The 14,040-nt window shown below is 44.5% G+C and overlaps 1 protein-coding gene across 1 annotated transcript in view; it reads right to left on the reverse strand.

Moving 5' to 3' along the window:
- The window catches only part of LOC115092958 (E3 ubiquitin-protein ligase HERC2-like), a 2,733,734-nt gene that overhangs the window by 419,441 nt on the left and 2,300,253 nt on the right, over window positions 1-14,040 (reverse strand). Inside the window, 1 exon segment of the mRNA XM_029604466.1 lies at window positions 12,610-12,701. Coding sequence (XP_029460326.1) covers window positions 12,610-12,701 — 92 coding nt within the window.

The following is a 14,040-nucleotide window of genomic DNA, read 5'->3' on the forward strand; positions in this document are numbered from 1 at the left end:
ACGTGCAGCGACCAGGCCCTTTAAAAAGGCCGGTCTCAGGCGCTGCTTCTTTTTTCTCCCTGCGATTGCCCTCCTCTTCGCCCCGCGCGGTCGGCGCAGACCCGCCGGCGTCCCGGGCCTACCTGCCTGCACACTTTCACCCGCAACTGTCTCTTCTCACGATTCAGGCCGCACCTCCAGCCACCGGAAGCGACGCCCACTCAGTAACGTGAGACTCCTCCTCGGAGCGACCAGGCCCTTTAAAAAGGCCGGTCGCAGGCACCGCTTCCTTTTTCTCCCTGCGATCGCCCTCCTCTTCGCCCCGCACAGTTGGTGCAGACCCGTCGGGGTCCCGGGCCTACCTGCCTGCACTCTTCCACCCGCAGCCATCTCTTCTCACGATCCAGGCCACACCTCCAGCCACCAGAAGCGACGCCCACCCAGCAACGTGAGACTCCTTCTTGGAGCGACCAGGCCCTTTAAAAAGGCTGGTCGCAGGCGCCCCGCACAGAACGAGCGCGACTAAGGGGCCTGCCCCTTAGTGCTGCACACAAGAGTGTCAGCGATACTCCACAGAAGAAAGACGTGGGACAGCTCCTTTAAAGGACCCATCAGACCAACATGCTCTACAAGCAAGCACAACGATGGCCCTCTAACCATTCTGTGACCGAACCAGCGTCCCCACCACTACAACAACACGAACCGGACCACGAGGCAGCGACACCAGACACCTGGACCACGAGACGACGACACCAGATGTGCAGCGGCTCGCGCGACTGACGCACACCTACCTCTCTGACGCTGGAAACGAACTGCAGCCCTCCTCTGAACGGCGCCCCGACCAGTGGACTCCGCACACAAGGCTCGCGCGATCGGCACGCAGCCACCGAGGTAAGAGCCATCGCCTACCGCAACAGGCCCTGCCGCGCCGATCCCTAGCGACGCTCCCCCCTCGAAGCGGTCCTCACGTCACTGGAGGCGGAGTGCAGGAACAGACCTTAAACTCTCCTGCAAGCCTCTGGCACTCCCCCCTTCCACCTAGACCCCATTTAAGAGAGTCCCTCTCTTCAGGCGTCGTGCACCTACGGAGCGCGACCAAGGAGCCCGCCCCTTGTTGCGCCCCCCTGTGTATCGCCCCACAAAGTCTGCAAACTCTGCCTCCCCCCCAACCCCATCCCAAAACCATCCCAGCTCGCAAAAACCCAACCCCCTCCCCTCCCCAAACTCACACCTCAAGAACCTCCCACTGAACCCCTTTACCTCAGCAACTCCCAGCATAAACTCACTCGTTGAAACCAGCCCCAGCAGCAATTGCAAACACACCACACATGCTCACATTCTACCCACCCAACCTTCCTACCCTATACCTCCCCCCACACCTTCTCACCAGCATACATATAAAACACGCACCTCCAACTTTAAACCAACACGATCCCTCCAGTTATACAAAAACAACACGCACCCTTAGAACACGAAAACTCATCACAATCCCCACGCACCCAAACAATCTAATCACAACCTTCACTATAATATCTCTACTACTACTCAATGCACAGTCCATCACCAAAAAGATACCAATAATACACGACCTCCTAATCAACTCGCATCCCGACAAACTCTGCATAACGGAATCATGGCTCAAAAACACAGACACTGCCCTCATCAATCAACTACTCAAAGCAACCTACAATATATACTCCATACCAAGACCAAAAAAGAAAGGTGGCGGTATACTCCTCATGGCCCTAAAGAAACTCAACATCATAGTCCACCCCATCAACCCACCACCCCCATAGAAATCAGTCTTTTCAAATCAACACTACAACAAAATATATCCGCCCTAATTGAAACTATAATCACCAACATCAACATGGCCATACCTGCTATCATTCTAGGGGACTTCAACCTACACATGGACAAACGCCACTATCACCAACCTGCGAACTCCTCCATGAAACCATGACGCCATTGGATTCAAACAAATAGTCAACAACACCACCCATAACTCCGGGCACACCCTAGACCTAATATTCATCAAAAATCACCCTAGACCTAATATTCATCAAAAATCCGACCGGGCAGCCGACACACCAGCAAAGAAAAAAGACCCACCTACCTGAGCCCTACAGGCCTCGACCCTGCCCGACCTCCACGGAAGGATCAGAGCCTAGGGACCACCGGACCAGACCAGCGGACAAACCACGGACTGCAGCCCGGCCCTACCTCCATGGCAGGACGTGAACCATAGCGGGACGCAGAACTTCTGCCCTACTTCCACAGCAAGACACGGACCTCCAACTTCAGGACCCACCCTCCACGGTGAGCCCTAGCTACCCCAACGCCCACAGCACAATGCCTCAGAGCCATGCCCTCCTGCGCTGACCTCAGCTAGACCCCGCCCACCGACGCTCCCCAGGCGGCAACGTGGGACCTAATTGGCTGATTCAAAAGGATTGAGAGTGCGCCTCCCATCCCTTTAAACCGGCACCTCAGACCCGCGCAGAACTCCGACCGGGCAGCCGACACACCAGCCAAGAAAAAAGACCCACCGACCTGAGCCCTACAGGCCTCGACCCTGCCCGACCTCCACGGAAGGATCAGGGCCTAGGGACCACAGGTCCCGACCAGCAGACGAACCACGGACTGCAGCCCGGCCCTACCTCCACGGCAGGACGCGAACCATAGCGGGACGCAGACCTTTTGCCCTACCTCCATGGCAAGACACGGACCTCCGTCTTCAGGGCCCACCTCCACGGTCAGCCCTAGCTACCCCGACGCCTGCAACGCGACGCCGCAGAGCCGTGCCCTCCTGCGCTGACCTCAGCTAGACCCCGCCCACCAAAGAACTCACTAACTTGGATATAACCAACCCCAACTTCGAACCCACAACCTCCCTGGAGATTGAGTCTCTACTCAAGAGATTGAAACCATCCAGCCATCCGTCAGACCACATTCCAACAAAACTTCTACTACTCATTCCGGACACCATCTCCAGACCTTTGGCCAACATCATAAACTGCTTCTTATCTCAAGGAATCTACCCTCACAGGCTAAAAACTGCCTCCCTCAAACCCCTTCTGAAGAAACCTAACCTGGCACAAGAGAACTCTCCAATTTCCACCCTATCTCTAATCTCCCTTTTCTTGCTAAACTCACGGAGAAATTGGTCAATACACAACTCTCAGATTACTTGGAAGAACACAAAATACTCTACCCATCCCAATACGGCTTCCGTAAATCATTCAGCACGGAAACCCTCCTTATCTCCCTCTCAGATCACATCATTATGGGCCTAGACAAAGGGCACTCATTCCTACTAGCTCTTCTAGACATCTCTGCTGCATTTGACACTGTGAACCACGCCATCCTTCTAAATCGCCTCTTAGACATTGGCTTATCAGGATTGGTCCACAGATGGTTTAACTCCTTCCTTAGCAACAGAAGCTTCAAAGTCAAAATTAACAACAAAGAATCTCTCAGCATCAAGTCATTGTTAGGCGTACCCCAAGGCTCCTCACTGTCACCTACCCTCTTCAACATTTACCTCCTTCCCCTCTGCCAGTTGCTTACAAACCTAAAATTAATACACTATCTCTACGCAAACGACGTACAGATTCTGATCCCTATAACAGAATCCCTCTCAAAAACACTCATTTACTGGGAAAACTGCCTCCAATCCATTAACCGCCTTCTCACTAGTCTGAACCTGATCCTTAATGCTGCCACAACTGAACTCATTTCATCTCCCCGGACCACACGGATTTATCCTATCAGACTCCCCCCAACACCCAGATCACGCAAGTAAGAGACCTTGGAGTAATCCTCGACAACCATCTGAATCTAAAGAAATCCATTACCAACACAACCATGGACTGTTTTTATAAACTACAAGTTCTGAAAAGGCTCAAACCCCTCCTCCATTTCCATGACTTCAGGACAGTCCTCCAAACCACACTCTTTGCCAAGATAGACTACTGCAAGCTCTCCTCCTTGGTCTCCCCATCTCCACCACCAAACCTCTACAGATGCTCCAGAATGCTAAGGCTAGAATCTTGACTAACAACAACCGCGGAGCACACATCACCCCCATCCTCTGGAACCTGCATTGGCTTCCAATAAATTACAGAATCTTACACAAGTCCCTCACCATAATCCACAAAACCATCCACAATCAACTACAGCTAGACCTTCAGATCCCACTCAAACTATACCTACTAGACCCATCAGATAAGCGTATAAAGGAAACCTGCAAGTCCCATCAACCAAAGCCACACGTCTTACAGCCACCAAAGAACGAGCATTTTCGACAGCGGGACCTACCATTTTGAATACCATTCCCCCAGACCTCAGACTGGAACCCTGCCTTCATACATTTTGGAAAAATCTCAAGACTTGGCTATTCCTTCAAGCCTTCCCTTAACTTTCTAAACCTTGCAAATACCACCTAGTCAGACTTCGCTTTTACTCGGCTAAGCGCCCTGCCTAACTACAGATTGTTATGCTTTTATTTTTATTTAACGCTTTTGTCCTTTGTTTCCGGCTACCTTAGCCCCCAAGTTCATCTCACCCTGTTTATTGTAACTTTGCCTCTCATAAAATGATCTGTTAAGTTATACCCCCTTGTTCCTTGTAAACCGATGTGATATGATACTGTTCATGAATGTCGGTATAGAAAAGATTTAAATAAATAAATAAATAAATAAAACAACCCCACCCATAACTCCGGGCACACCCTAGACCTAATATTCATCAAAAATCACATAACCTAGACCCACCTCCCATCTGCCTCCACCATCCCCTGGTCAGACCACAAACTCATCCACACCATCCTAAAACTGAATCACCTACCCACAGAATCAAACCGAACCAACAAACCCATCGAATTCATCAAACTATGCCAAGCAACAAACTCACGGAAATCCTTCCAAACAAACTAAAAGACCTTGACATGAATGATGCAAACACTGCCACAAACTCTTGGGACGGCCAACAACACTGATGTAGCAAAGATCAAGTGCCCAACAATCAAAAAAGTAATCAAGACCACCAATAGACACAAAACACCCTGGTACACACCTGAGCTAAGAAACATCAAGCACCTGCTAAGACAATCTGAAAAAAAAAAATGGAGAAAAGACCCATCCCCTCAACTAAAGGACATATATAGAACCATTCTATATGACATTGAAAAGGCCAAAAGAGATTACTATGCCAAAAAGAGTCATGACCACCAATTTAATCCCAAAACCTTATTTGCCTACATTGCAGACCTGATACAACCGACCCCCAACACACCTCATCCAGAACATGTGAAGAACTCGCCCACTACTTCAACGATAAAATTGCTAAAATAATCGCCGACAACCCACACACCAACCAGCCTGCACCCAATTCAGCACACCTTACCACACCATCCTGGACACAGTTCGAAACAGTTGCTTCATCCGAAGTGGAATCAATAATCCAAAAACTAAACCCAGCTGCACACCCCATCGACCCCCATTCCGATAAAACCTCTAAAGCAAATCCCAAACACCATAGCCAAATCGATAGCAAACATAGTTAATATATCACTTGAACATGGCACCTTCCCTGACTCTCTTAAATGCGCCATCATCAAACCAATCCTCAAAAAATAAGAACTCAACAAATCTGATCCATCAAACTACTGACCCATCTCCGACCTCCCCTTCATTGCCAAGATCCTGGAAAAAATACTCAACCGCCAACTCTCCAAACACCTGGAAAATCATAATCTTCTATCTCCTGCCCAACATGGATTCAGAAAACACTTTAACACCGAAACACTCCTTCTACCCCTCACCGACCACATCCTCAGAGGCCTTGACCACGGGCAATCCTACCTCCTCATCCTACTCGACTGCTGCCTTTGACACTGTCAACCATGAAACCTTACTAAACAGACTAAGTGACATCGGCCTAGGCAATACCACATTTAAATGGTTCAAATCGTACCTGACAAACCAGTCATACAAAGTCAGACTCAATACTGCAGAATCCAAACATATTCCCCTCACATGGTGTACCTCAAGGTTCATCCCTCTTGTCCACCCTTTTCAACATCTACATCCTCTCCCTATGTATGCTTCTAACTGGATTAAAACTAACCTTCTTTTTATACGCAGACAATGTTCAGATCTTATTCCCCATAAAAGAAACTATCACAAACACACTAAAATCCTGGGACAACCACCTTCAGAAAATAACACAACTTCTATCACAAATGTCCCTCAACCTCAACCACAATAAAACGGAAATACTTCACATTAACAACAAGTCCATCTCAACTCTCAAAGACAACAACGCAGCACCTGTCACAGACGATAAAATAACCTCCTCAGCCAGAGATCTCGGTGTACTCATAGACAACGAACTCAGCATGAAGACACATATCAACTCAATAATAAAAGATGGATTCTTCAAACTCCAGATGCTCAAAAAAATCAAACCACTACTCTGTGCCGAAGACTACAGAACAGTACTCAAAGCAATGCGAGAGTGCTAACAAACTGTAAAAAAACGAGATCATATTACTCCTATTCTGATTAATTTACACTGGTTACCGATCTTACAGAGTTTACAGTATAAGGCATGCTGCATTGTACACAAAGCGATACATGGTCAAAAACAGATTGGCTGAATTTTTTAATTCGGCTTCATACCCCACAAAGATCATTAAGATCAGCCAATAAGGGACTATTGCAAATCCCGTCAGTAAATTCAGCCGACCTCAAACTAGTACGGGACAGATCCATCTCTATTGCTGGTCCCTGTATTTGGAATACAATTGCCCATTGAACTACGTCTGGAAGCTGAGTTTAAGGCGTTTAAGAAAGCACTGAAGACTTGGCTCTTCGAGCAGGCCTACGCAGACCATTTAGAGGAAAGAAGTAGTTAATTTTGGGTTTTTTTTACCCGTCCTTTTATTAATAATTTTATTTTGTTTAAATATCTTATTGAATTTTAACTACCAGAATTTATTGTTGCTTTTATGATTCTATGATGCGAACTGTTGTGATGTTTCTTGCGAATGACGGTATACAAAATTTTTAAAGAAATAATAAATAAATAAATGCTATTTCCCAAACTGTACTATTGTAATGCCCTACTCCTGGGCCTTCCATCCAATTCTCTCAGGCCACTGCAACTGCTCCAAAATGCAGCAGCAAGACCACTCTCAAACACCAAACAATCTGAACACATCTCACCAATCCTCAAAAACCTGTATTGGCTGCCCATCCCACACAGTATTCAATACAAAGTTCTAACACTCATCCTCAAAGCACTATACACTGAAAATTTGACTGGCTGAGCCCTGCCCTGCACTTTCAATCCACCCAGAGAACACTCCGCTCCACCAACACTGGACTCATTCCAACTCCCTCACCAAAAATGGCCCACCTAACCTCAACAAGAGACCGATCCCTAACAGTGGCAGGTCCAACACTCTGGAACAGTCTACCACCTCAACTCAGGCTCGAGCCCACAACCCAATCATTCAAAAAGAACCTTAAAACATGGCTCTTCAAAAAAGCATACCCAACAACCACCCATCACCCACCACACTAAGATAAGCCCTCCTCCCCCACCAGCACACATATCACCCCCCTCACACAACACCCCTCTCAGAACCACAAAATCCTACATTGTGGTCAACTCCACCAATTCAAGTTTTCTTGTTACATATGTTACAAAGTTGTAATGCCTTTCAGCAACTCAAGTTCTCTTGTTACACATGTTACAAAGTTTTAATGTTCTTCACTACCTCTGTTAATAATTTATAATGACTCTCCACAGCCCAATCGTTTCTCATGTTACAACATTTCTTGTTCCAATTGTTACTCATGTTACAAAGTTTCAATGTAAAATAAGAAGTCTATATTAATAGATTCCTCTGTTACTCTGTAAACTGGTGTGATATGTCTAATTGAACATCGGTATAGCAAAAACAAACAAACAAATAAATAAATAAAATTTAACTAGTTGTGGGTCCTTGTGCTTTGAGTAATAAAAGGGAAGCTTTGAGACTTTTGTTCATGAAAGCTCTTTGGGCTAAGGCAAAGGAAAACATAAGCGGTGGAAAAGGCTGCTTAATGAAACTACATCTCCCAGGAGCCTTAGCAGTCAACCTCTGGAAGTGCTGGCAGCAGGGAAGGAAGAGGGAGGAGTATCCCCTGCTTGGAAGTAATAGGCTAAGTTCTGTATAAAGAGAGGGGAAGTAGAGGGGAAGCAATCAGGCTGGAGAATGGAAAGCAGCTGGGGACTCTTCCCGCATGGAAGAGGCTGCTGACAATAAGGAAGAGCCAGAATGGAACCAGGGACAACTTCCCAAACGATAAGCTTAAGTGTTTCTTTTTTGTTAAACTGTATTTCAAGGAGGTCATGATATGTTAGAGGGTAATTCAAGAAAGGATTGCCTGCTTTACACTAAAGTATCAAGGAGAGAAGATTAAAGGTTGCAACTTTGAGAAGTTTGATTTTAAAACCCTGGCTTAAGAAAAAAAAAAAAAAAAGAGACTGTGTTTTGAACGGTGCTTCTGCTGCACTGGATTCTCACCTGTAGACCAATTAAGACAACGAGAGCAAGAGACTGCAGGAAAGTCAGAATATTTCAAAAAGCTGTATTTGGTTTGTTTAAACCCTGGCATAAGAGACTGCCCTGAATTATGTTTATGCCATACTACATACTCACCTGTGACCCAATTAAGAAAGCGAGAGAGAGACAGAGGGACCGATGCAATAAAAAGCGCAGAAGGCGGACGCTGAAAAGTCAGCGCCCGCTTTCCTAATGTGCGCATGGCACCTGCAAGGGGGGCACCATGCAATACCCAAATTAAGGGGTCGTGCTAGCAAGGAGGCGCTAGGTTTGCTTGTGCGACCTTAGCGCCTCCTTGCTAACACGACCCCGCCACAGCTGCCGGTTATGAAGACTGACGCCGGTAAACTCGGCGACAGTTTTCATAACCGGCCATCTACCAGTAATGAAAATGGCCGCCAATGAACTCGGCGACCGTTTTCATTACTGGCAGACGGCCGGTTATGAAAACTGCGAGGTTTTTTTTTTAGTTAAGAAAAGAAGTACAGAAAAGCAGTTTTTTCTGCTTTTTTGTACTTCTTTTACCTGCGCTCAGCTATTAACGACTGCTTCAGACAGGCATTAATATCAGAGAGCAAAATGTGCGTCTGAGATGCACACTTTTTTTTTGCATGCGGAGTGAATGAGTAATAGCCTCATTCACATGCATTTGCATGTGATGAGCACTATTGCATTCACTCCGCGTCCTACGCGGGTTAAATAGGCGCTAATCCCCCTATTGCATTAGGGGGTGGATTAGCGCCTATTTAGCCCGTGTTGGAGTGCGGGTTATACGGTGCGCTCGGCTGAGCGCACTGTATTTCATCTGCCCCAGAGAGAGAGAGAGAGAGAGAGAGAGAGCGAGAGAGAAGCAAGCTATAGGAAAAGCCAGGGCATTAGTACAAACTGTTCTTAATTTATGGGATTAAAAAAACTGTGCATATACTCAGCTGCATATTCCTCTGCAAGACTGTATATATTTATTTATTTATTTAACGCTTTTTTATACCGGTATTAGTGGACACATCATACTGGTTTATATTAGAACTGCAGGTAGAAAATACATCAAACAGGTACTGGGTATGGGATAACAGAGTATAGAGAGATGAGAGGCCGAAAACTGGCATAAGTACACAACATCAAATGTAAATAACAGGAGAACTGTAAGAAACTTTATACATGATTTCTGGTCAAGTACTGATGCAGCACAAGATCAACAGTACAGGTGGGTCTAGTCTGGGTAAGCCTGCTTGAAGAGCCAAGTCTTTAATTTATTTTTGAATTTAATGGTGCATGGCTCAAGTCGGAGGTATGCGGGTAATGCATACCTCCGACTTGTATGCATTTTATATTTTTGGTTGACCTATTTATCCATTTCATTTTATATTTATATATATATTTTTTAAGTTTGATTCCTTTACATTATTCAAGTAAGGACCGATGAATGTTTCCCACACATATTATAATAATGTTTTTTCTCTCTTCCTTTGTTATAATATTTTCATTTTTAATACATTTACTATTTATTATTTTACTTATAATTTGATTATTATTATTTATAATATTCTAACACATTTAAATTGATTTGCACCTTCCAGTGAATAACTAAAGTCCTTAAGATGTTTCGCAATTTATATGTCCTATTAATTTGGTTATGTATTTTTGTAAGGAAATTACTTAGATAACATTAATAATTTTTTTCAAGTCTATAAGTGTCTTTTTGTAAAGCACTTTAAGTTTATTAATTTTTTCATATATGGATGTATGATGAGAGGAACAATTGGGTGTGCGAAGTAATAGGGAATTTATATTTCTACAAAGTATTGAATAATATGTTCCATTTGTTTTAATAGTCATTGTAAACACTGCAGTCTTTTCCGTACACTTTGAGTTTGTTTCGCTGACTTTTCTATCAGTGATGCATTTCCTGTGATTAAACAAGACATGACGTCATCTTTGTGTATTTTGGTGCAAAACATCTTTTAAAAATAATTAGATGCAGTGTTTTGCTCTACATGGATGGAGTTTCTGTCTTATTTCTCAATCTGCCAATACTGTTATAATGATCAATGCTGTTTTTTATAAATGACACTTAGTAAGTGAATCTCCAAAAATGCGGTAAGTGTATTACTATAATCATAAGTATAATTGATCTTTCAATGTTTCTGGAAAAGTGCACCAAGGGCTAGATTTTAAAAGCCCTGCGCGCGTAAATCCTCCCAGATTTACGCGCGCAGGGCACTCGCGTGCTGGCGCGCCTATTTTGCATAGGCTGTCGGCGCGCGCAAAGCCCTGGGACGAGCGTAAGTCCCGGGGCTTCGTAAAAGGAGCGGGAGGGGGCGTGTCCGGGGTCAGGGGGCGGTCCGGGAGGGCAGTCCCGATTCCCCCGGCACTGCGGCCTGTCCCGGGGGATGCGAGGCGGCGTGCGCAAGTTACGGGGGGGGAGGGAATTAGTTAGGGCCGGGAGGGGTGGGTTAGGGAGGGGAAGGGAGGGGAAGGTGGGGGGAGGAGGAAGGAAAGTTCCCTCCGAGGCCGCTCCGATTTCGGAGCGGCCTTGGAGGGAACGGAGGCAGGCTGTGTGGCTCGGTGCGCGCAGGCTGCCGATTTTGTGCAGCCTTGCACGCGCCGATCCCGGATGTTAAAGGATACGTTTGGCTACGCGCGTATCTATTAAAATCCGGCGTACTTTTGTTTGCACCTGGTGCGCGAACAAAAGTACACGCGGGCGTACTTTTTAAAAATCTACCCCACTATACTTTATAAATTGATTATATTTCCATGTAATTATTCCACATCTACATTATATATATATATAGTTTTTTAAAATGTTTTCTTTCTTTTTTCTTTATCCTTCTTTCTGTTCCCTTTGCATCATATTATCCATAAAAAACTGTATAACGAATTCAATTAGCTTTATAATGCATGTATGCAATTGGTTTCCCCTTTTTTCCTGTATATTCATCACTCTGCATCATAACAATGATTATCAATTAACATAAGAACATAAGAACATGCCATACTGGGTGAGACCAAGGGTCCATCAAGCGCAGCATCCTGTTTCCAACAGTGGCCAATCCAGGCCATAAGAACCTGGCAAGTACCCAAAAACTAAATCTATTACATGATTTATGTTTTAATTTATTTTATTAATTTTTACAATTAATTTTTTAATGTATGTATAAAATAAAAAATTTTTTTACTATGATGTATGAATATTTTACACAATTATGTTTCTGTTTTAATATATTTTGATTAAAATATCTGTTTCTTGTAGCCCCTGATGCAGCCCTAATTTTGGGCAAAATCTCAGCCAGAGTTGGGCTCTTTGGGCATTTGATGTCTTTCTGTATAATCGTTTTTCCCCTAATAAATATTTCAACTAAGACGACTGGTCTACATTTTGTTTCACCTGCCTTCTGGCACTAATAGACTGTCTTCTGTGTTGTTTTTTGGGACCTATTTTATAATCTGTGTATGTGTACATGTGATGATTATAAAATATATGCTTACATGCATTTGAGCACTTTTATGCACGTATATGACTTGCATGTTTTGAACGTTATCCTCTTAATTGTTACCTTCTCTGTTACCAGTGATATTGTTAGTATCTTCTTTCTAGAAGTCAGTGCTTTAGCTAATTGCTTGAAGAATGCCCCTTGCAGAGAATCCAGGAGCTTTCTACTCCTAGTTAACTATAATTTACATCTGGAAGGTTAACATCCCCTACAAGAAGCACATTGTCTTTATGCATTCTCTTTTCAATGTCTTCCATCATTATAGAAACCACCTCTTTTCCTAATGTTTGAGGTATTTAGATTACCCTCATACAGACAAGTTTTTACAGGTCTTTCCAGAGTGATTCATAGTAACTCAGCTCCTCTGTCTTCCTCTTAAAGCACCACATATTTTAATAGCTATTACACTGTCTCTAATGTAAACTATCCCACCTCTTTTTCTGTATTTTGTTCTACTCACTCCCAAGACAAGACAGGTTTCCAAAAAGAACAAGGTCAAAATTGCATAAGCATGCTCACCAGGTATAAACAGCACCAGACTTTGTGAGAGCCACAGAGAATTGCGATCCACATTCTACTTTGATCACTCCAAGGTTTGTGAGAGAATCAATCTGCAGAAAGAGGATTATACACTTTAATGAGAACATTATTTACCATCTTGTTTTTATACATGGGTTTTGTTTTTTTCGGCCCCATGACATTAATCACTTTTTATTTACTTTCAGTTGATATTTATGCTTTACATATAAGAACAAGTCAAACAGATTACTTTGTTTCCTATAACAATTCTCACTCCTGATTTAAGACTCCTTGGTGTCTATACATATTCTTCTTTCCCTTTTACCTACATATTGGATTAATATCAACCTGTTAAATATTGCCCCCCCAAAGCACATGAAGATTACTAATTATATAGAAAGTCTCTCTATAGATCTTTTAACTACTAAACAGAAAAATGAAGAAGAAATGTATAAGGCTCAAAACCTAATTTGTAGTACTGTGTGTATCATTTATTTTGTTTTACACACCAAAGTATCCTATCTTCACTGGGATCAATATGGCAACATTTTAACCCTCCTCATTCTGTAAGACATGCTCCATTCAACAGACATATAGTCGCAAAGTGAACACACATTTTTTTTTGTTTAGTAGTTTTATTGCACCACTTTTTTTTATTGAGATGAAAGTCCCAATTATATTATTGTTATCTAGTGTGTGGTAAAGCTGATGTCATTTAAGTGGAATGGATTAGAAGTGATGCTATGATCTGTAATGGAAGAGGAAAGATTAAAAGTTATTTCAGCATATTTTGTTGGGAAGAACTGAAAAGGAGAGGGAAAGGGTAAAAGAGAACTGCATCTCCAGCCATTTAGAAGAACATTACAAGACAGAAAGTTTTATGCCAGAACCAAGGAGGATTACCCTAATGATTAGAACAGCGGGCTGCCAAGGGTCAAATCCCACTGCCACTCGTAAAGCAAGTCACTTTACCCTCCATTGCACCTTGCGCATGCCGAGCCGCACAGCCTTCCTCCAGTCCCTCCGAGGCCACTCCGAAATCGGAGCGGCCTTGGAGGGAACTTTACTTCCGCCCCCCCTCCCACCCTCCCCTCCTTTCCCCTACCTAACCCACCCCCCAGCCCAACCTAACCCGCCCTTTACCTTTATCTACCGTGTTTCCCCGATAGTAAGACACCCCTGATAGTAAGACGTAGTGGGAATTTTAGGGGGGTCGGCTAATGTAACACATCCCCCGAAAGTAAGACGTACCTGTCATTTCAAAAAAAAATTATTTTTAAATACCTGTCGGAGGGCCGCCTGGGTCCAGGCGGCTGGCGGCGGGTGGTCGCGTGTTAAATCTAGGCCGCGGGCGGGTGGGCGCTTGTTCCAGGCGGTGGCGGCGGCGGGGGGGGGGGGGGGGCGGGTGGACGCGCGTTAGTTCGAGACGGC

Source organism: Rhinatrema bivittatum, chromosome 5, assembly GCF_901001135.1.
Source record: "Rhinatrema bivittatum chromosome 5, aRhiBiv1.1, whole genome shotgun sequence".
Lineage (NCBI taxonomy): Eukaryota > Metazoa > Chordata > Amphibia > Gymnophiona > Rhinatrematidae > Rhinatrema > Rhinatrema bivittatum.